We start from the raw sequence: 20,921 nt of genomic DNA on the forward strand, positions 1-20,921 counted from the left end.
ACAGCCCTGGGGACAACCTGTGTTAAGGAGCCTAGGCCGGGAGACAAGATCACCCATTTTGACAACCTGTTTCCTATATGATAGAAAATCAAAGATCCATTTGCATAGCTGTGTACTAACACTCAGCTCTTGTAGGGTTAAAATCAGCTTCGCTGGCACAATCGTATTGAATGCGGAACTGAAGTCAACGAAAAGTACACGGGCATAAGTAGATCTAGATTCTAGACGTTGAGTAATTGCATGTAAACTGAGGGATACTGCATCATCTACACTTCTAATTGCTCTGTAAACAAATTGATGTGGGTCTAGTGTTATGCCTGACAGGCGTTTAGATACCAGTCACTCGAAGATTTTCATAATAACAGATGTTAAGGCTACAGGCCTATAGTCATTAAGACAAGAAGTGTTATTTTTCTTTGGGACAAGAATGATCACAGCAGATTTAAAACAAGCAGGCATGACACAGAGTTGGAGTGACCATTGAAAATGGAAGTGAGGATAGGTGCTGGTTGGTCGGCACAGTGTCTAAGTGTGGCGGATGACACACAGTCAGGCCCCGCGGCCTTCCTGCTGACAGAGCAACAATCTGACATCATGTTCACTGATAGAAGCAAGAGAGTCACCCTGCTCTCTAGAAAAGAGGGGGACTGGGTCACACTGTCGAATCGACAGTAAAAGTCATTTAGCATCCCTGGAAGGGAGGGGTCCCTAACCAGAACATGGTACTTGGTTTTATAATCAGTGATGTCCTGCAGACCCTGCCAAACACCCTTTATATCATTTGCTTGCAGTTTGTTTTCAAGCTTTGCTTTGTAGGAAGCCTTAGCTTTTACCACAGCTCTCTGAATTCATACTTCAGTTTTCTATAGTTAGCAGTGTCGCCACTTTTAAAGGTGGCATGGTTTTTCTTACAAAGCAACCTCACTTCATTGTTGAACCAGGGCTTGCTATTATTGTAAACAGTTCTAGTGGGAATACACACACTCTCACATAAACTAATGTAGGATGTGACAGTGTCAGTAAAAGTGTCAATATCCTGACCTTCGGTCCAGAGGTTGGTCCATACAGTACAGTCCAAACAGTCCTGTAATGTGTCTATGGCTTGTGCAGACCATATCCTACACAGTTTGACAGTTGGTTTTGCCACCCTCAGTTTCTGACAATACTTTGGGATTAGGAGAATGGTGTTGTGGTCGGACTCACCAAGAGGCGCTCTGGCCACTGCGTGATATGTCTCTGGGATGGGCGTGTAGCACTGATCCAGTATTTTATCAAGCCTGGTAGTGATGTAAATCTGAGATTTATACCTCGGAAGAGTTTTCTTCAAGGGAAACATGATTGTAGTCTCCCAGTGCGATCACGACTGCCTCGGGGTGGTTGCGTTCTAGCTCCATGATGTTGTCAGCTAGCTGCTGCATGGCGGGCTGCGCCGCGGCACTCGGCGGGGTGTAAACGGTGACCAAGATGACAGAAGAAAACTCTGTCGGCAGGCAGAATGGTTTACACTCCACTGTGATACTTTCTAACTCCGGAGAGCATGTCCGTGACAGGACTTTAGTGTCAGTGCACCAATTCCTGTTGATGTAGCAACAGACAACTCCTCCTCGTTGTTTAAGCGAGTCGCTGGTACGGTCCGCACGGTGGAAGGAGAAGCAGGGTTGTTGCAGCGTGGAGTCCGGTATATCCCCATTCAGCCAGGTCTCAGTCAGGCAGATAGTGGTGGCGTCTCTGAAGTCCTCTGCGATCCGATGAGCATGGACAGCTCGTCCTTCTTATTTGCCAGGGAGCGAATGTTAGACAGGACCAGACTCGGTAAAGCTGGGCGGTGGATACGGCGTCTTAAACGGACAAGAATACCTCCTCTCGACCCTCTTTTCTGAGCCTGGTCGCGGTGTTGTTTCTGATGCCCACTAAGTAGTGGAAAGTCCGGTGGTAAATCGGGCAGAAAAACGGGCATGTGTGCCCGAATGTGCAATAGTTCAGCTCGGTTGTACTGAACAACAAGGCCGACGCTGTCTCCCTTATCTCTAAGGGTGTCTCCCTTATCTCTAAGGGAGACACCAGCTATCCACCTGAGAGAGCCCATTGTATCCGCAATCTCATTCTTTCGGTCATGACCCATCGCTCATGACCATAGGTGAGGGTAGGAACGAAGATTGAACGGTAGATGGAGAGCTTTGCCTCTCGGCTTAGCTCCCTCTTTGTGACAACAGTGCGGTAAAGCGACTGCACTACCGCTCCTACTGCCCCAATTCTCCGTCCAATCTCACGCTCCATTGTTCCCTCACTCGTGAACAGGACCCAAAGATACTTAAACTCCTTCACTTGTGGAAGGACCTCATGATTTATGTATTAATTAATGATTTCAGTAGAGCCAGTGTACAAAACTGTTGTGAGACCAGCAAAGTTGTTTGGTCTAGAGACAGTGTCGCTGAGGAAAAGACAGGAGACAGAGCTGGAGGTAGCAGAGATGAAGATGCTGCGGGTTCTCTGTGGGAGTGACCAGGATGGATAGGATCAGGAATGAGTACATCAGAGGGACAGGACATGTTAGAGATTCTGTCCTTTCATTCACAAAGTCAGAGAAGCCAGACTGAGATGGTTTGGTTTTAGTTTAGTTGGTGTGAGAGGATGCAGAAGACAGGGTTAGATGGAGACAACTGATTCGCTGTGGCGACCCCTGAAGGGAAAAGCCGAAAGTAGAAGAAGTGCAGGCGGCACAATGGCATAGTGGGTAGCGATGTCCTCGCACAGCAAGGCGGTTCCGGGTTCACGTCCCATTCTGTGCGGAGTTTGCAATTTCTCCTCGTATCTGCTTTGGTTCTCTCCGGATTCTCCGGTTTCCTCCCACCCCCAAAATACATACGCTTCAGGTTAATTGACCATTCTAAATTACCCATAGTGTAGGAGTGTGTGCGTGCGTGTTTGTCTGTGTCTCCGTGTGGTTCCGCGGTGCACTGGCATCGCACCCAGTGTTTCCCCCACCTCATGCCCCAAGCCAGCTGGGATAGGCTCCAGCTCCCTGCGACCCGCAGAAGTGGAAGAAGCGGTTAGAGAAAATTAAAGAATGAATAAATGATTTTAGTACAATGTTTCTTGCTTTTACACAACAGAAGTTGAGTCAAGGCCTTTCCCTACAAATCTGTGTTTGATTTGTATTTTCTGTAAGTCAACATAAAATAAAGGGTGGAGAGAGCTTGCTGTTGACTCAACTTGTTGACTTCTGAAGCCAAACAGTTAAAAATGAGTCTCCTGCAGAATCAATAAACCTGCTCTTGTTGTTTAAACCCAATGGGTTTAGGCAATGAATAACAAGACAGTAAACATTGGTTTATGAGCACAGTCCACATTACGACAGCTTGTTGTTTGAAAGTTATATTCATGTCAGCATTACAAGCTGCACCAAAAGGCTACAAGAAGAGAATAAGGTTTTAGCACCCCCAGCTGCTCATTTCTCAACTTGTCATCAAGTATCCCTTAATGTGAATAACACTGATCATTTGGTGGCAAATCAAAACACTGCAGCTCCACTTAAAGTATATTCAAGCCAAATGAATAAGAAAAGCTCATAACGTGGAGGAGACAATTTGTCAATCCAAAATGTAGCAGTTACAACCACTAAAGCCACAAACGTAAAAAAGCCACAGGTCTATCCAGGTCATGACTGAAACTTTTACACAAATGTCTAAATAACAAATTGTTAATAAATATTTCTTGATAAAGAATTTGTAGCATTGTGCTGTGAATAGACTTATACTCACACTAATATATACTAGTATGCTGGATTAAAAATTAAAGATAACCTAGTTAAACTGTTAATAAAATTCTTCATATGACAATTCATAATGATGTAAAATTTCATCATGACAGTTGTATAAGAATCTCTCCGACCTGTCTGAGCAAGCCAGCTCAAGTCTGTTTACACCTTCAAAGGCAAAGTCGTTTCTTTTTTGTTTTCCATACTGTCAGATGAACTGTCAAGAATACAGACACCTGAAAAACTGGGCAAAGTGAAGATATCAATTCCTGCTGAGTTTCACAAATGATAAATTCAGAACATACCTACCGAAAAACATTCAGAAAAAAAGCGTAGCTTCTTGGCCCTGATATCAACGTTGAGTTTGTCCAATTCCTGCTTGATGTCCCGAGACACTTTGCCACAGAGCAGTGGCGGAGAGCCAGGAACCATAGCTGCATCTGCAGAAACATGCAACCAGTATACTTGAAGGAAGGAAAGTTTCTAAACAGACAAGTATAACACAAAACAGATCTGTTCTCACCTGTGTTTCCTATTATCTTTTCCCAAGGCTGGTCAGTGAGGATGTTCAGCAACAGCGGTGAAATAAGTGGTGTCAAGGACCACAGTCTCACTGTGCTGTCTCTGCTGCAGCTGGCCATGGTGAATGGCCGGTTCTGATGACATGTTAAACCTTAAAACACATGCACATTGTTAAAGCAATGGTAAGTGGTGGTAGACAAAAATTGCTTACTAAACTTACATCTAACTGCACTGTTCTATGCCTAAAAAACACTGTTAAGAGCATGTTTCATTTAAACAGACAAAATTCACTTCATCATATACTTGTCGCCATTATGAAGCCTGATATACAGCATATGGTGGTGCCAGTATTTACCCTCAAGAACTAGTATGTCTCTGTAAGTACCTTACCATAGACATCAGCTCCATGGTCGTAGACTGTATCTAGACAGGTGCCATCTCTTGTGTCCCATACTCTGATTGTATAGTCCCAAGAACCTATACAAAAAACGCAATTTGCAGTATAGGTGCAACACTGACATTATAGTAACGTCAATATAGTCCTTCATACACCATCAATCTAAAGCACAAAGTCATAGTGTACAATACATAAAGCAAAGTATATCAATACTTTTCCTCTTTCATGTAATGCATCAACATCACCCTGTAGCTCCACCACAGGATGGTTTTGGTGAGCAGTTTGTACTTAAAAATCCACTTTCTAGTCTGGCTGACAACTCAAAGCACTTTACAACACTCCCAGGATTCACCCATTCACACAAACATTAATATAGTGGTGGCAGTCACACTAGGCAAGGAACTGCCTGCTCATTAACACTAACCATTCAAGCAGCAATGGAATGACTACTGGGAACAATTTAGTATAGTAGTACCTTGAGATACGAGCTTAAACCGTTCCATGACCGAGCTCGTAAGTCAAACAACTCGTTACTCAGACAAAGTTTAACCATTTAAAATAACTAAAATCATTTTAATGCATTCCAGCATTGTAAAAAAGCCCCAAACCCTTCTAAATTATGGGGGGGGAAATTAACAATTAATAGACATACATACTTTACCTGTGCATTAATTATGTGTGAGTTATATAATCAATAATACAGAAGTCATTAGAACACACAAGCTGTGTCTAGCTCAGAAGCGGCAGTAAATCAGTCCACTAAGTCTTGAGCTCAGGACCAGAGGGTTGCCGGTGCAACACCTGTGTGGGCCAAAATATTTGGATTGTGAAATGATACTGGGAGGTGCCAGTTCACCTCCTGAGCACAGCCAAGGTGCCCTTGAGCAAGGCACTGTCGCCTTACAACTCGCTCACGGTGAGCTCCACGTGAGAGTTGGCTGCCATTCTTTCTGCCACTATCTGCAGGCCTACAGGCCCCGTGTGTGTGTGTGTGTGTGTGTGTGTGTGTGTGTGTGTGTGTGTGTGTGTGTGTGTGTGTGTGTGTGTGTGTGTGTGTGTGTGTGTGTGTGTGTGTGTGTGTGTGTGTGTGTGTGTGTGTGTGTGTGTGTGTATGGAGGGGCCTGTACAATATATATACATGTGCTAATTTTGGAGTAGAAGAAAAGTAATTTCCCTACGCGGTTTATTAAAAGATCGATTTATTTGATTTGACTCCATGAAAATGAATGAGATCCAGTCTCAGCTGATGTAGGATCCATTTGCCAACACGTGGAAAGAATGAGATGCTGTCTCAGCTGATTTCGGATCTGTCCGCCAACTAGCGGTGATGTCCCGAAACACTGCTAGCGTCTCTAATTTTTGCTCTTATGTCATACAAAAATATGGACAGAGCGACGGCTCGTATCTCGAAAAAACCCGTATATTAAGTAGCTCGTATCTCAAGGTAGAATACTGCATCTTGCTTGCAGAGGTTGGGGAACAAACCACCAACCTTCTGATACAGGGATATCCCTGCTAGCTCTGAGCCACACCATTAACTTTGGTTGAAATCTGTAAAAGTCTCCAGTTCACCTGTATAACATTTATTAACTGTAAAGGAAGGCACAGCACTGAGACAGAGAGCCCCGAGACCCCAGGTTTCAGTTTCCAAATCACATTAAGTGTTTTTACTACTAGTACTTTGAATTCCATGTCCCTTTAGTGATTTGTTTTCAGTATGGAGTGGGCTGGTGGTATAATATTAAACACTGTAAGTAAATTCAAGCCAAATGAATAAGAAAAGCTCATAACGTTCTACATCATGTGTGTAGAACTCAAGGGAGACCACACTGTGATGGAGCAGTTTTAGTTAGCACTAAAGTGCTGAGGATTCCACTGGTGGCATCTATATTACATGATGTTATATTAGAAGTCACTGACTCATATTTTACCTATTTAGTGATTTTAACATTATTAATTGTGTCAGTAATACTATTGACTTAAAAAATTATGGTTCTTCTGTCATTGTAATTTGGAGTTATATAAGTTACAGTTTTGGCTTGGCTGTCAAATTTTATTTTAGACCCACATTGATAATTATAGAAGTGTAACTGAGAGACTACTTTGCAGCAGAGCTTCTTGCCTCTTGCTTGTCTGCATTTAGCTTTTGAATACAGTTCTATGAAATGAATTGACTCTAAAGGAGTACATGTACAGACAGGTCAAAACCAGCACCAGCATGCAGACATTTTCATGAACACTGGCTGTTTGCAAACCAGTCACTGTGTCAAACTAGCAACAAATACTTCATTGTATGTGCATGCTTGCATGTGTGTATACGTCTGAGACAGGTGTATATATATATAAAAGAGAGAGAGACAGAGAGAGAGAGAGAGAGAGAGAGAGAGAGAGAGAGAAGAGAGAGAGAGAGAGAGAGAGAGAGAGAGAGAGAGAGAGAGAGAGAAAGAGACAGAGAGAGAGAGAGAGAGAGAGAGAGAGAGAGAATGATAATTAGACCATGATCAGAGAATTGTCATACTCTACGGTGGGCCTGAAACATCTGCTCGCCTGTACACTGAACAGAAACACACACACACACAAAAAAAGCTGCTCAACAATACTGATGATGATTTCACACTGATAACAAAATAGTTGGTATAAAAGAACTTTACCTGAAATGAGGAGATAAGGAACTTCTGTGTTCCACATCAGGCCTCTGACCGGAGCTTTATGACCACTCAGCACATTGATACATGCATCTTGTGTATAGTCCCATATACGGACCGTACTGCAAAGATAGACACAGATCTTTCTTTTAATTAAATTTAAATGATTCATACATTTTTGTACTCTTCTCAACATTACATTCTTTTTTACTTGATTTAAAAAAAAGACACGGGAAGCAGGCAGGATTCAGTCCTTTATCAGAAATAGTTCCTGATAAAGGAGTGAATCCTTATTTTTTTTCTAATGGCTTTAACACTAAAGAAACCCTGAGGGCAGCCATTATGATGGCACATGTCTGGTTGTGATTTGGATGTGTGTTTAATTTCAGTCAAAGATGGGTAAGGATGCAGTAATGTGTTCTACTGAATGCCCTCTCATTCTTTTTGTGTTATTACAGATTGCTAAGCTAAACATTATTATCAATAAAAATGCTTGAAGTCATGATTTGGTACTGTCTAGATCAGTGGTTACCAAACTGTTTTTCTGCATAGCATATTGGAAAGAGAAGATATGTATAAATTGAAGAAATAACAATTTGAGAAATAATGAGCATTTATAGGTACAACAAAAATAAGTGCATTCAGGCGAGGTGCGGTATCTCAGACTTTTATCTCCCTTTTTTAAAATATTAACATTTTTTAAAAACGTTGCTGAAACTTCCAGGCAGAAACCTAACCTGGCCAACACTAGTTCCTACCAATTATCCCCAGGAGACTCAATACCGGTGCATCAATTAGCTCCTACAGGGGGAGAACCCCGTCAATCATTTAAAAAAATATACAGTATGAAATAACAGACAGGTTGTGAGTTTTCTTACAGGTAGCCTATAGTCCACATTGCTGGTACTAATTTTTAACCTAACCTAAATTGTTAGCAGTCTCTGTGTTGGTAAAAATCCCCATGCACATAAATATACTGTGTGTTTGTTCCCTGCTTGGAATTTTACAGAGATGTGGATAAAAGAAGGAAAAAACACTGCAGATGAAATGCCAACAGACAAATCGAAAAGGCCGCATGAAGTCAAAGCATCAGAGCAAACTGTTCACTTTGTCTTTTATTTGCTGAATTATTTTGACATGACATGTGAAATCTTAAATCAATGGGATGAGATTTAACATCAGGCTAAACCCTCTTGCCATATTCACATGATCAGCTCTTATCCACGGTTCTGAAGCCTAATTTAGCCATTTTCCACATCGTGGCCAGCACAGAAAATTAAATGTTTCAAGTCCTTTTAAGTTTGTATGAAATATGATTGTTCAAATGGTCAGAATTTACGCTGATAGGGTCTACCAATAACATAAAATAGAATTATGCCTGTTGATTGCTTACTTTTTCCATGATTAAATTTTTAAAAATCCCACGTTTTTTTCGGACAAATCGTACTTAGCATGTGTGTGCATATAAAATATGTTTTCTCTAGTTTTTTATGTATTTGGAGTTTTTACCTTAGCTGAGTGTAAGAGGGATTTTTCGCAGCACTTTGTTTAACATGGTTGATTTTCGTATTGTCTTGAGAGTCATGCATTTGGATCAAGTCCTACCTCAGTTTTGACAGCTTCCCCAAAATAAATTGCAAAGTAATAAAGTTCATAGGAGAGAATCCGTATTCAAATTTAAAAAGATTCTGTTGCACCATAATAGACTTTTCAATTTTTTTGTAACCCCCATGTATTCTAACTGTATTTTAACAGAGACCTTACATATTCCATTTTATGTAAAATCAATACCAAATCAATACCTAAAGGATGATTAAATATATTTCTTCATTCATATTTACTGAACACTGTAGTTTGCTTAAAATTCTTGTTCAATTTTTAGAACAATTTCTATTTCCAGTGAAAAAAGTTCCCCATTAAATGTTCATCTTACTTGAAAATAAGGTTATTGCATGTGCATGCCAGCACTTACCCATCATCTGATCCAGAACACAAGATGCCCTCTCTGAGTGGAGACCAACGAACATGAAATACCTTAGCTAAGTGGCCGGTGAAGACCTTAAGAGGCTGATCAGAGCTCGTGGCCAGGTAGTACACACGTACATTTTTATCCTCACACCCTGTTGCTATCATATCCCTACAAAGAGAGAGAAATGATGAATGGATTTACTTCTGTTACACCCATGCAGTTTGACAGACCAGCCAAAGGCCTTTGCAACATAAACCAGTATTCACCATTTCACAGGTAGTTACTGTATATAGTGGTGTCAGAGCCTAAACTCAAGGAAACATATCATAATAGATAGATAGATAATTTAATGCAGTGGAATAAGGCAGGTTCCACCCTGATTTATCCTTCCAAACAGTTGGAGAAGTCTGGTCTGGAACTTTGATCAGTCCTAATTGTAATTTCGATGTACAATTTGAATGATGACAAATAAAGCTCTTAATGTTAATGATCATGTTAATGATTACTCGATAGTATGAGGCAATAACAGACATGGTCTGACATTTCCTTATCTATTTATGGACACCCTGGTAAAGTTATAATATATCAGAGGTTATAATCTGAATGATAAAGTCAGTACTTATCGAGCAAGTTCGTAATATCCAGTGACAGACACTGCAGGTAACAATACTGCTAAGCACCACTAAACATTTTTGTTTTCTAGGCTAATGCAGGCAATCATTCCACTCTAGATGGATATTAAACCATAAGAGAAAAGCTCTTCTCCAGTCATCATTGAAAAATAAACATATCTTTCCAAATAGATTTCTAATAACTCAGTATGTATTTTAACGTACCACAGTAACTTCTTCCATCTCCCCGATAGATCATATGAGGTGAGGTGTATGATAAACCACTATATTTGAGAATAGAAGATAATGTTTGGGGATAATAAAGATATGATAATGATGATGATAATTGGTTCACCACCCTACCTCCTGATCCACTGTCAAGAAATCCCAGAAGTTATGTATAAACCAATGTTCTTTCATTAGTCCCTTCTGGATGAGAAAACTATATTTATACAGTTATATATTAGTTATAGTTTGTAGAGTCAGTAATTTCACATTGACACATTCACACCAACTGCTGAATATTTGTATTGAGATATTAATCTTGCTCTGTTATTAGCTATGCCTCTCAGAGATGTCTCCATCTACACGTATCTCATCCTTTGCTCATAACAAATTTGCAGTGATTATCAGAGAAAAATGCTCAAGATATTATTTCTATTTCATTAAACTTGAATGAGTTTAGGGTTTGAAAATGAGAACTGGTTCTCAAACATTTGCCCTGATAAAAATTATCTATTTTTTATTTTATATACTTTTACATGCTTTATCTTCTGACATGTTTTGATTGCATTGAAATATGGCATTTCATTTCAAGAAAAAACATCTTTACTTTTGTCTTTCATACCAAATTGTATAACTTCTCATATATAAGCAAAATGGAAGTTGACAGGTGGATTCAAGCCTTACTTGTTGTTCTGGCTCCAGTCACATCCAAACACAGCAGCAGGATGTCTGTACTTATGGAGGACTTTACCATCAATGGTCCGGATAATACTGTTGGCAAAAAATATAAATAATAAAAGAGGATAAATATTTACCTTCAGAATAAAAAATAATTCCAGAATTCTCCAAATACAGGTCTATGTTGAAGACTTACCAGAATCCATCTCCGCTGCAGGTCGCAATCCTCTTCATGTCCTTATGACTCCATGATATACAAAATATCCCATTCTTACCATGCTGGGAGAAGACATGTGTCAATCACACCATTTTTAATTTAAATATTCAGATTAGGGTTGGTGTTAGGTTACCCTTAGGGTAGCTAGAATCAATAAAATAATCCAAATTATTTATGAGACCAAATTTTCTCCAACTGGCACTGAAAAAAAGTTTTGCAGTTAGAAGGATCCTATTTTCACATATTTATCATACACATAATTTTTATCTACTACATTTCAGAGCTGGATTAAATTTGAATTAAAAATACACCATGAACTAAACACAGATAAGTGTCAAATTAAAAGCAGTTAATACAATGGTGCAGTATACAACATAGCCTATTCTCATCTTGAATAGTAAATGTATTTTTGTTTATTCTGCTCATAAAAGAGACTCCCAAAATTCTGATCCAAGATCAACATGATGAAATGCTAACAAAATAAGAGTCAAAATTCTATTTCCACATAGTATGTTTCTTATTTTTCAGAAACATCAAGTACTTATAAACTTTGTATACTGTATACAAGAAGCATTGGCTTTTCAGAAACATCAAACATTTTAGCATAAAATGCCAAAAAGAGAGGAAGTTTGACTATTTATGAGAAAGGTTATGACTCAGCTTCCATGTTTAAATGAAACGGGGGAAGGGCAGGGACTCACATGCATTTCGCGTGTGTACCAACATGCATACCCAAAGTGTATGTGAAACTAATATGCCACACTCAAATTAACCTCATTAAAGCGAGTGATGATCTTTCCCTTCCTGACATCCCAGATGAATGCTCCATTCCTAGATGTTGCCCCTGCAATGCAGTTCAGGTCTCCTTCAGAACAAAGACAAGCATAAAGGTAATAATTTTTCACATTAGCAGCCGTTGATCTTCTTTCTGAATTTTTCTTCTAGAATGAAACTAGACATCTTCTTGATTCTTGTGTGTGTGTGTGTGTGTGTGTGTGTGTGTGTGTGTGTGTGTGTGTGTGTGTGTGTGTGTGTGTGTGTGTGTGTGTGTGTGTGTGTGTGTGTGTGTGTGTGTGTGTGTCTGTGTGTGTGTGTGTGTGTGTGTGTGTGTCTGTGTGTGTGTGTGTGTGTGTGTGTGTGTGCGTGCGTGCGTGCGTGCGTGTGTGTGTGTGTGTGTGTGTCTCTGTGTGTGTGTGTCTCTGTGTGTCTGTGTGTGTGTCAGTGTATTTATGTGGCAGAGGTTTTTCTAACTTCATGTCAATCAGTGCAGTCCTGTTCAGTTCATTAAACGTTAAAAAGGTCACGCCATTTCCCTCCCCAAGATGTATTGCTGGTGGTAGGCCCATTCTTCTCAATTGTTTTTTCACCCTTCCCTAAAAACATCTTGTGAAAATCTTTTACGATTTTACGGCTTTTCTATTTTGTCAGCAGTCTTGTGTCTTGCCGACCGTGGCCTTCTCTCAAACATTGATTGTCTCCAAGATCAACCACTGGCGTGAAAAAGCATGAAATTCATATGTGCATAGTGAGTGTGTGGTTTATTGAAGTTGTATTGCAAAGACCAGGAGAAAGTGATAATGAATACAAACAGGAGAAATTATTCTAAAGGAGCTTACAGTTGACTACCGACAATGTATCAGTGTTAAGAAAACTTACTGTGGCTACTCCCACATTATCAAGTATCAAGCCAGTCCGATTATATTCACTTTAATTTATAATCAACTTAAATAGTTGTACCAATGCTGGCATGTATATGAGAATGGATGACAATTGGCAATTTGAGTATGACCACAGATTTTGTATTATAAGGGATAGTGGTGCATCTCTGCTCTGATAATCAAACCACAGAGATTTGTTGCGACATTCAATAATACGCTCTGTATATATAAGAAGCCTTAACTGTGAGAATATGATCTTTTTCTCGGCAGACTCTTCTTGTAGATCAATCATGAGAATTTTAGAATTTTTATCGTCAAAAAAACATCAATAAAAAAAGCTGTGGCATGACAGTTTTTAAGTTTAATAGTTTAATTGTGACTATTGCTCATGAGCCCCATTTATTATACGTAGGTTGTGTACAGTTTCCAAGGGTTCTATACTTCAGTGAAAGTGTGGGGTTTATGTGTGCTGCACTGTGCTTGTGTGTTTTGATGAAGGTGGTGTACCTGGAGCCCAACACAGGGAGTAGACCACACCTTCATTTCCAGGAGAGGTATTGACAGCTGTCAATGTGTTTGTATCCCAGATTTTAATGGTTCCATCAAAACTGGCTGTGGCCAGCAGGTTGGGATCATCAGGTTTAAACTTACAATCAAAGATCGTTTCTACGTGACCCTGGAAAATTTATGAAGAGAGGAGCAAATAATATGATCAAGAAGAAAAGAAGAAGACGAAGAAATATGATATCGTATTGCAGAATACCAAGTCTCGTAGGAAGTCCCACTTCTTGGCCCCCATGTCATAGAGTCCTACTCCTCCATCCATGAAACAGCAGACAGCATGACCAGGGGGCAGAGAGAACGTCTGGTTCTGTGACAGGGTTGGGGGGGGAACCGCCTCACTTGTGGAACTGGTATGTTGACTTTTACTTGGAGAACAGGAACTCTGAGCTGAACAGAGTGTGGATGGTAACAGAAAGGAGATGTTAACTTACTCTACGAAAGTTTAGGAATATGTCTGAGTAGTTTGTCAGTCAACCAGGTTGAGGTAATTTAACCTGATTGACTGAGAACCAGGTTGAATTATTGAGATGAGGTCATTCACCTCTCATTCAAGCCTCTTGGATCCAAGCCTCTTGGATGAGAGGTGAAACTTCTTCAACCAACCTGAAGCAAGTCCAGTTGATTTTTTTTTTGGATAATCCTCACATTTCTTAAGGTGCACTTGTAAGAATGTACGATGACACAAGATTTTGGTACCAACTTGAAAAGTGGAACTCATGAAACTTTAAGCACCTTTAGTTTACTGCGGGAGATTTGCGTAGTGCAATGTTTTGTTCTTTACTTCACCTTTCTTGGATGGGGGGGAGTTGAGGACATGCAAAGCATGAAATCCAGTCTTCTTCAGTTTAAAGCTGTCCAAGGGGGTGGAGCGAGACACATTCCATACTCTTAAAACTCCAACCTGGGAATCTGTCAAATACAAATGAGATAATTATCAAAGTTCTTTTCTATAGTCAAAATGTGTTTGGTTTTTTTCAGTTTGATCTCAGACTACTGCTCAGAAGTTAATGTTATGACCAAAAAAGATCCAAAGAGGATGTGATTGGGTCGGTTTGTTTCGCTGTCTCTGTTAGCAGGACAAGAAAAAATAGCAGATTTACATTAAAATTTCACCAAAAGAAGGACCCCAACATATCGTAGAGGTGATCTAGGTTAGGATCTAAACCCAAAAATTTTTCAAACGGTCTTGCTAAAGATTTTTTCTTTTCGAGTGCTGATTTGATGACAACTGTTGAAAAAACATTAGGACAAAATATTGGCAAAGTTGGGAACCATTCCACTGTTAGGAAGGTTATAAGTAGGTATTAAGTGGGTTTCCTTTAAAACGCTTAATCATGATTGATGGGGAGAGGTTCACCCCCATTTAAAACGTGATCGTATCAAATTTGGGGCGGCAGTGGCTCTGTGGTAGAGCACGCAGTAGAGCGGGTCTTCCAATGTTTCAAGATTGGCGGCTCGATTCCTGCCCGGTGGTGAGCTAAAGGGTGGGAAGTGTCAGCTCACCTTCGGAGCACTGCCTAGGCACCCTTGAGCAAGGCACCGTCCCCCTTACAAGTTGCTCATTTGGGCGCACCACGAAGGAGCTGCCCGCCGCTGTACCTCCCCTGCATGCGTACAGGCCCCCTGTGTGTGTGTTTGTGTGTCCAGGGCCTGCACACACACATACAGCCTGTATATATGCATGATTTGAACTAACTTGAGTCTGCCACTAATTTTTCTGTGGGGATTAAAATCAGTATATAAAAAAAATAATAATAATCAAGACTAGTTTTATTGCCATCTCAACCAGAGGCATTACAGCACAGCAGAGATAAATGATGTTCCCCTTGGACCATATGGTACAACCCTTACAGACAGAGACAAACAGCAATACATTTAGTAAGGCAGTAAAAAATAAAAAGATTTTGCTTAAATAATGAAACACGACATTGTAGTAAAGTAAAGCCAAAAGTAAAGCCTTCCTGTTTAAAAAAAAAACTAGTGTTCTGAAGATGATTTATTCCTCTGAACACTACAATAGTCAACTAGAACCAATGCAGTCACAGACTGCAACATCCCACGACACCCCTGAATTCAAAATGTTACCCTGACCTACTTGCATTGATCGAAGATCAAAGTTAGTGCTCTAACCTACTTTCATAGATCAAAGCACAAGCTTTCACACACTGGCCTTCTCCCTTGTCTTTTTATCTTATCCGATTCCTGAGTGTACAAAAGTTGAAATTTTACCATGACCTAGTTTTCTCAAGGTCAATGTCATCATCTCATTTTCATTCCCTTTGCCGCCCGAGTGATGTGCTTTGGGTTTCATCTTTCTATCTGCAACGGTTGCAAAGATATTTGGTGGACTTACTAACGGACGGACAAACGGAGGGACGGACGGACAAACACACGAACACTGACAGTTACAATACATCACCGCTTTGAAGTGGGATGTAATCAATACTTCTATGCTCGAATGCATAATTTTTGATATGTTGTATGGTGTGGACAAAAACAGGGAAAAGCTGAAAAATCAATGGGAGAGGTGGGGCCGTTAATCACAATGCTATATTCGCACATTTCATGAAGCAATCACTGGTGACAGGCTTTCCCTGCATTTACAAATGTAAGTTAATGCTCTACCATACAAAGTAAAATACAATTTAACAACAAAAGAAAATGAGGCAGAATTTCACCTCATCATTTGAGATGAACTGAAGCAAAGTGGAGGTGTGCTGTGGTCTGACGGGTCCACATTTCAAACTGTCAAAATGTCCTCCAGACCAAAGAGGGAAAAAAATACAACTAAATTTTCCAGACTACAAAATGCAAAAACCAAAGTCTGTGATGTTATGGAGGGTGCTAGGCTCCATTAATGCTGATTTCGGAACAACCTCTACTAATCTGTACTGCCACACATGTCCAACTTATGATCTCCAAATGCAAAAAAAAAGACCACTGTATAGAATGTCTTATGTGGTTTTATTGAGCAAAATAAGTAAATCAATCCTTTGATAATCCCCATAGGGAGATTCTGTTTTTTCCCACTCTAATTGCACGCGTACATATCGTACAGGCTGGTACACACACACAGACACGGGGCCTGTACGCATGCAGACAATGGGAAGTAGAGTGGCAGGCAGCTCTCAAGTGGGTCGCACCATGAGCAACTTGTAAGGGGACGGTACCTTGCTGAAGGGCGCCTCAGCCGTTCTCAGGAGGTGAACTGGCACCTCCCACTGCCATTTCACACTCTAAATATTTTGGCCCACACGAGTCTTGAGCCGGTGACTCTCCGGTCCCCAGCCCAAGACTTAGTGGACTGAGCTACTGCCGCCCCAAACATTAAACATGTAGGAATGCATTTATGATTAGTCATATAGCACAGAAGGATTTATGAAAAGTCCATCTTACTCGTAAACAGATCACAGTGGCAGGCAAAATACCTTGATTATACACACATTCCACACAGAAATAAACTAATCTAGTTACACACTAGAACAGTATTTACCTCCAGTGATGAACATGCCTGGGGCAGAAGGGACCCAGGCAAGACACTGAACTGAAGCAGCAGCTGAGGGGAAGCAAAAGGACGTGATACAAGCCAAGGCCTCACTGTCCACCAGCCTGATTCCATTATGATGATTTGACACTGAGAGAGAGAAAATATTAGCATATATACCTTTAGTTGAGGACATTTTGTAATAACCAGTGACTGAATGCGTAACATCCATAGATGAGATAAAGACTTTTCATTACCAGCTTGTTATTTTCTGGTATTAATTTGTAATTAACTGGCAAACAGTGACAATGCTGTACATTAAATACAAAGCAAATTTATTTTTCTACTGAATGCGACTTATTCAAGGACAAACCAGGCAAATGTTTGGGGACAACCGGAAAGCACCCTAGGGACCCCTTCTAGCTATCATATGACAACTGAATATCAAGAATATCACGCTGTCCATCCCCCCTCCCCATAGAGTCTAGGATTCCCAATGGACATGTCATAAGTCTCTTTTTATATCAAAATGGATTTGGTGAAAGTCACTGTGACAGTGCTAATATTTTGTATGACCTAGCAAATAGTCAGTTGACAAAAGATCCCACTCCAGAGCGCTGATTGGGTCCTCTTCATCTGTGCCCTCTAAGGACTCTGGACGTAACACATGCTTTTGACTTTTACTTCCTTAACAAGACAGACAAGGGAGAGAAGTTAAAGAGGAATGTGAAATGTATATATACTGTACCATCTTCTGTTTATTATTAGAATAGTGAGGTTTGACATAAATACAGTATCTTACAGTTATGCTCAATGTTTATAATTCTGGACACTGACTTTAAGTCAAAGAAATGTCTTTAGGAGTATAAAAATACATCTACAAATTATAGAGTTGTCCACACCTGGCTGAAAAATAGACAAACTTCCATCTGTGTGGCCAAAGACCAGTTTGCCCTTTTTGTTGGGATGCCATCTAAAGAGACAAATGTCAGACAGAAAGGAGTGGGCTTCTTTATGCACTGTGACCCCGAGGTCAGGACCTCCATAGACCCAGATATATAGTGGACCACGTTGGGATACAAATGCCACACCATCAGCTGAGTTCCAGCACCAACTGACTGACGTAGGAACACCTAGGAAAGAAGTGGAGACACTTTACTGAAGGAGAGGACGCTACAACAATGTGGCCTTATACACTGTAGTATGCCAAAAAAAAACATGGTCTAGATCATCCATCCACCTTTAGTGTTGTCCAGTCGTGCTACAGCCTTTTGTTCTGCTACGTTCCATATGATGAGCAGGTTATCAGCAGAGGCTGATGCAAATAGATCTGGGTTGTCAGGACACCAGCTGATGGCTGTAATGGTCTTCTTGTGTTCTGACATGATGGACATCAACTTAAATTCATTATACTGCCGGTCCAACTACAACAAGACAAAGAAAATGAAAAGGCATATAACATAGGGAATAAACAGTCATTATTTTACAATGGAAATAGCTAAACATTAACTTAGTTAGTCAGAACATTATTTTATTAATCATTTTAGCTATCCATAATTGTGCTGAAAAGTGCAGTGTATTTTGTAGACGTATTTTGGAGCCCATACATACATTATCGCTGACATAACATTGTCTTTGAAATAAATTAAAAGTTAAAATTCAACAAAATTGCACGCAGAGAATGCAGGACAGCTCAGTTTCCATATTGTGTTATTTCACCTTGAAGCAACCATTTACTGATAACATGACCCTCATATATGACTCCTGAACCACAAAAACCTGTCCCTGGAAGCTGGTTCTTATTGCTTGATTATTACATTCAAAGTCATTGTAGATACTATATTTCAGTAATGATACTTTCCTTCAGAATCGATATGAGTAACTGCTGAAGATAAATCTGACCCCTAATTGTATAAGAACAGCCTGTATCATTATTGTTATCTCACACCAAAATATGAAGTTTTTTAATCTTATGGCAATGTCATCACAAGGTTTTTGTCCAAGTCTTATTGGAAGGATCAATAATCCAGCAATAATAAAGAATATTCAAATTAAATATTCTGGATCAAATTAATACAATCACCCACCAAGTCTTAGTGGTCATTCCATGGACCATACTCGACTAATCTACTCTTCTACTCTAAACTAAGAAAGTTTTGAGTATTGCTTCTAAAAGATAGAAACAGTAGCTCCTTGGCAGACTTTCAAAGAGTAAAATAACAGAGATAAGTTTGTAAGAGCTGTTTCAGCAAGTTAAAGTTCATGCATTATGTATTTTTGAAAAAGATTCACCATCCCTATGAATGAGTGTAGAGCAAAAGTAGTTTACCTGGTAGATGTAGATAGCTAACGTAGCACAGTACGCAAAACGGTCTCCACTAGCAGCGCACACATCTTTATTCCAGGGTTGACAGCCTGCTGCCAACAAGCCAACCTGTTTCACCTTGGCCATCCTCACCTAGAGGCAATTATCAAATATTAAGTAAGAACTATCCAAGCACCATACATTTGTCTTTATTCGGTTTATTCTCTTCAGTTTGCCAAGTGCCTCTTTTCTCAAGATGGAAAACAGGAAAAAAAAAAATTACAATCAATCTCTGTGTAGCAAATTCACCACATACCCAATAAAAACAATAAGAAACACAATGGAGATTTTAGACATAACTTATGCAAGTGCATTTTTTACTTTCATAGGAAAGTAAAAGGCTGTAAGCAAAACATAATATAAAGTAAAACTATTTTATCTATAACTGTTAGTTTCTTTTGTTGTTCCCATAACTGCAAGGCAAAACAGTCAAACAAAGAACGACTGATCAACTAAGATTTTAACATTTTTAACTCAAGACATGTGAAAACAGTGGATTATCTTTTTTTATCATGAAGCAAATATCTAAACAACAATGATATATACACCTGTCCAGTAATGAATGGACATTACTGGACAGAACTTTGCTGGATGGCTTTAGAACTGAATATATGTTTCCGTGTAAAACCTTGTGGCATAGAAAGTATTAACCCAGAACCAAGCAGCATCTAAGCGTTCAAGGCTGAACAGTCCCTGCAAACCCTGGAAATGATGAAAGATGTCTGATCTTCCAATGTTATGGGTTAAAAAGAAATCCTTCATCCACCCCTTTATCCCAAAACTTGCTTAAAAATTCAGTAGGTTCTTCTCTGCCATATGACCATCACTAGTTTCATAAAGATCCATCCAATAGTATTTTGCAATGTGATATGAACAGACATAAGCTATCTTTTTTGAGAATTAAAAAGAGCTCACACAATTCTAATGAAAACAGATACCCTTCACTTTTACTCATGTACAAACAGAGGTGGATGGGCACCTGTTTGGTGTGAGGTAAACATCAAGCAAAGACCACAGCCAGTTGTTCTAATCTGTTGGGCTCTGTCATCCTCAATCCGTAACATGAGGCCTTAATGCCAGTGAACATCTAACCATGAATTTAACCACAAATCAACAATGGATGGATGTTTCTGAAGTGGTACAAAAAACACAACTCGCTAGCTAGCATGTAAATCACAAATAGCTTGATGTGTTTTTGACAAGCGCAGATTGATTATCAGATGACAGGTCATCAAAAACACACCCAGTAAGATGTGTTTAAAAATCGTAGATGTTATTGATAGGCTATGACATTTAACACTTGAGCTTCTAATGAATTAACTGATATCAATTTCGAACCAAGATGTTGGAAATATTATACCATATTTCTGGTCCTGCAAACAAACACAGTGTGACGTTTCCTTTCTGTCTGTTCTCTGTTACATGACATCATTTTGTACATCAACAGGTTTCAGCAGCTCAAACTAATCCGTGAGGACGGTATTGTTTGGACGGAGGTGTAGCTGTGAGCAGCACGGGGCGACAGGTGGGTCAGAAAGACCATCCAGTGGATGTTACCGCTACATTTCTGTGCCATCGTTATCGGGTTTTAGTTATTTTTAGTTCTATCAAGCAACCGATTCGCATCCGCCGGTCCTCTTACCGTCAATCGTCAGATGGTCAGATGCACCGCGGACAGCTCCCAGGTGCTGAAATGCTACCAGATTAAACGTCATCCGCGCAACGTGGGGCGTAACGGCGGAAGTGATTGGACTGTGGGACTCACGTGACCAGCTATTGGCTGACTAGAGTGTCAATAAAGTGGTTTCCGTGTAAACCTGAGGGTATTT

The 20,921-nt window shown here is 40.0% G+C and overlaps 1 protein-coding gene across 4 annotated transcripts in view; it reads right to left on the minus strand.

Annotated features, from left to right (window-relative positions):
* Nucleotides 1-20,787, minus strand: part of wdr17 (WD repeat domain 17) — a 44,170-nt gene extending 23,383 nt beyond the window's left edge. For all 4 annotated transcript variants that reach the window (XR_011036858.1, XR_011036859.1, XM_068320826.1 and 1 more), the window contains exons 1-17: nucleotides 20,735-20,787; nucleotides 19,057-19,185; nucleotides 17,968-18,151; nucleotides 17,630-17,860; nucleotides 17,304-17,414; nucleotides 16,737-16,877; nucleotides 14,030-14,152; nucleotides 13,443-13,630; nucleotides 13,187-13,355; nucleotides 11,795-11,886; nucleotides 11,001-11,083; nucleotides 10,811-10,897; nucleotides 9,294-9,458; nucleotides 7,328-7,443; nucleotides 4,670-4,756; nucleotides 4,281-4,430; nucleotides 4,067-4,197 (exon numbers count right to left, since the gene is read on the minus strand). Coding sequence is in view for 2 of the 4 variants with exons in the window: in XM_068320826.1 (XP_068176927.1) it covers nucleotides 4,067-4,197; nucleotides 4,281-4,430; nucleotides 4,670-4,756; nucleotides 7,328-7,443; nucleotides 9,294-9,458; nucleotides 10,811-10,897; nucleotides 11,001-11,083; nucleotides 11,795-11,886; nucleotides 13,187-13,355; nucleotides 13,443-13,630; nucleotides 14,030-14,152; nucleotides 16,737-16,877; nucleotides 17,304-17,414; nucleotides 17,630-17,860; nucleotides 17,968-18,151; nucleotides 19,057-19,179 (2,181 nt within the window). In the remaining 2 variants the exon portion in view is untranslated. The remainder of the gene's footprint in view (nucleotides 1-4,066; nucleotides 4,198-4,280; nucleotides 4,431-4,669; nucleotides 4,757-7,327; nucleotides 7,444-9,293; nucleotides 9,459-10,810; nucleotides 10,898-11,000; nucleotides 11,084-11,794; nucleotides 11,887-13,186; nucleotides 13,356-13,442; nucleotides 13,631-14,029; nucleotides 14,153-16,736; nucleotides 16,878-17,303; nucleotides 17,415-17,629; nucleotides 17,861-17,967; nucleotides 18,152-19,056; nucleotides 19,186-20,734) is intronic.
* Nucleotides 20,788-20,921: the final 134 nt, after the last annotated feature.

This window comes from Antennarius striatus, chromosome 8 (genome assembly GCF_040054535.1).
Source record: "Antennarius striatus isolate MH-2024 chromosome 8, ASM4005453v1, whole genome shotgun sequence".
In the NCBI taxonomy this organism is placed as follows: domain Eukaryota; kingdom Metazoa; phylum Chordata; class Actinopteri; order Lophiiformes; family Antennariidae; genus Antennarius; species Antennarius striatus.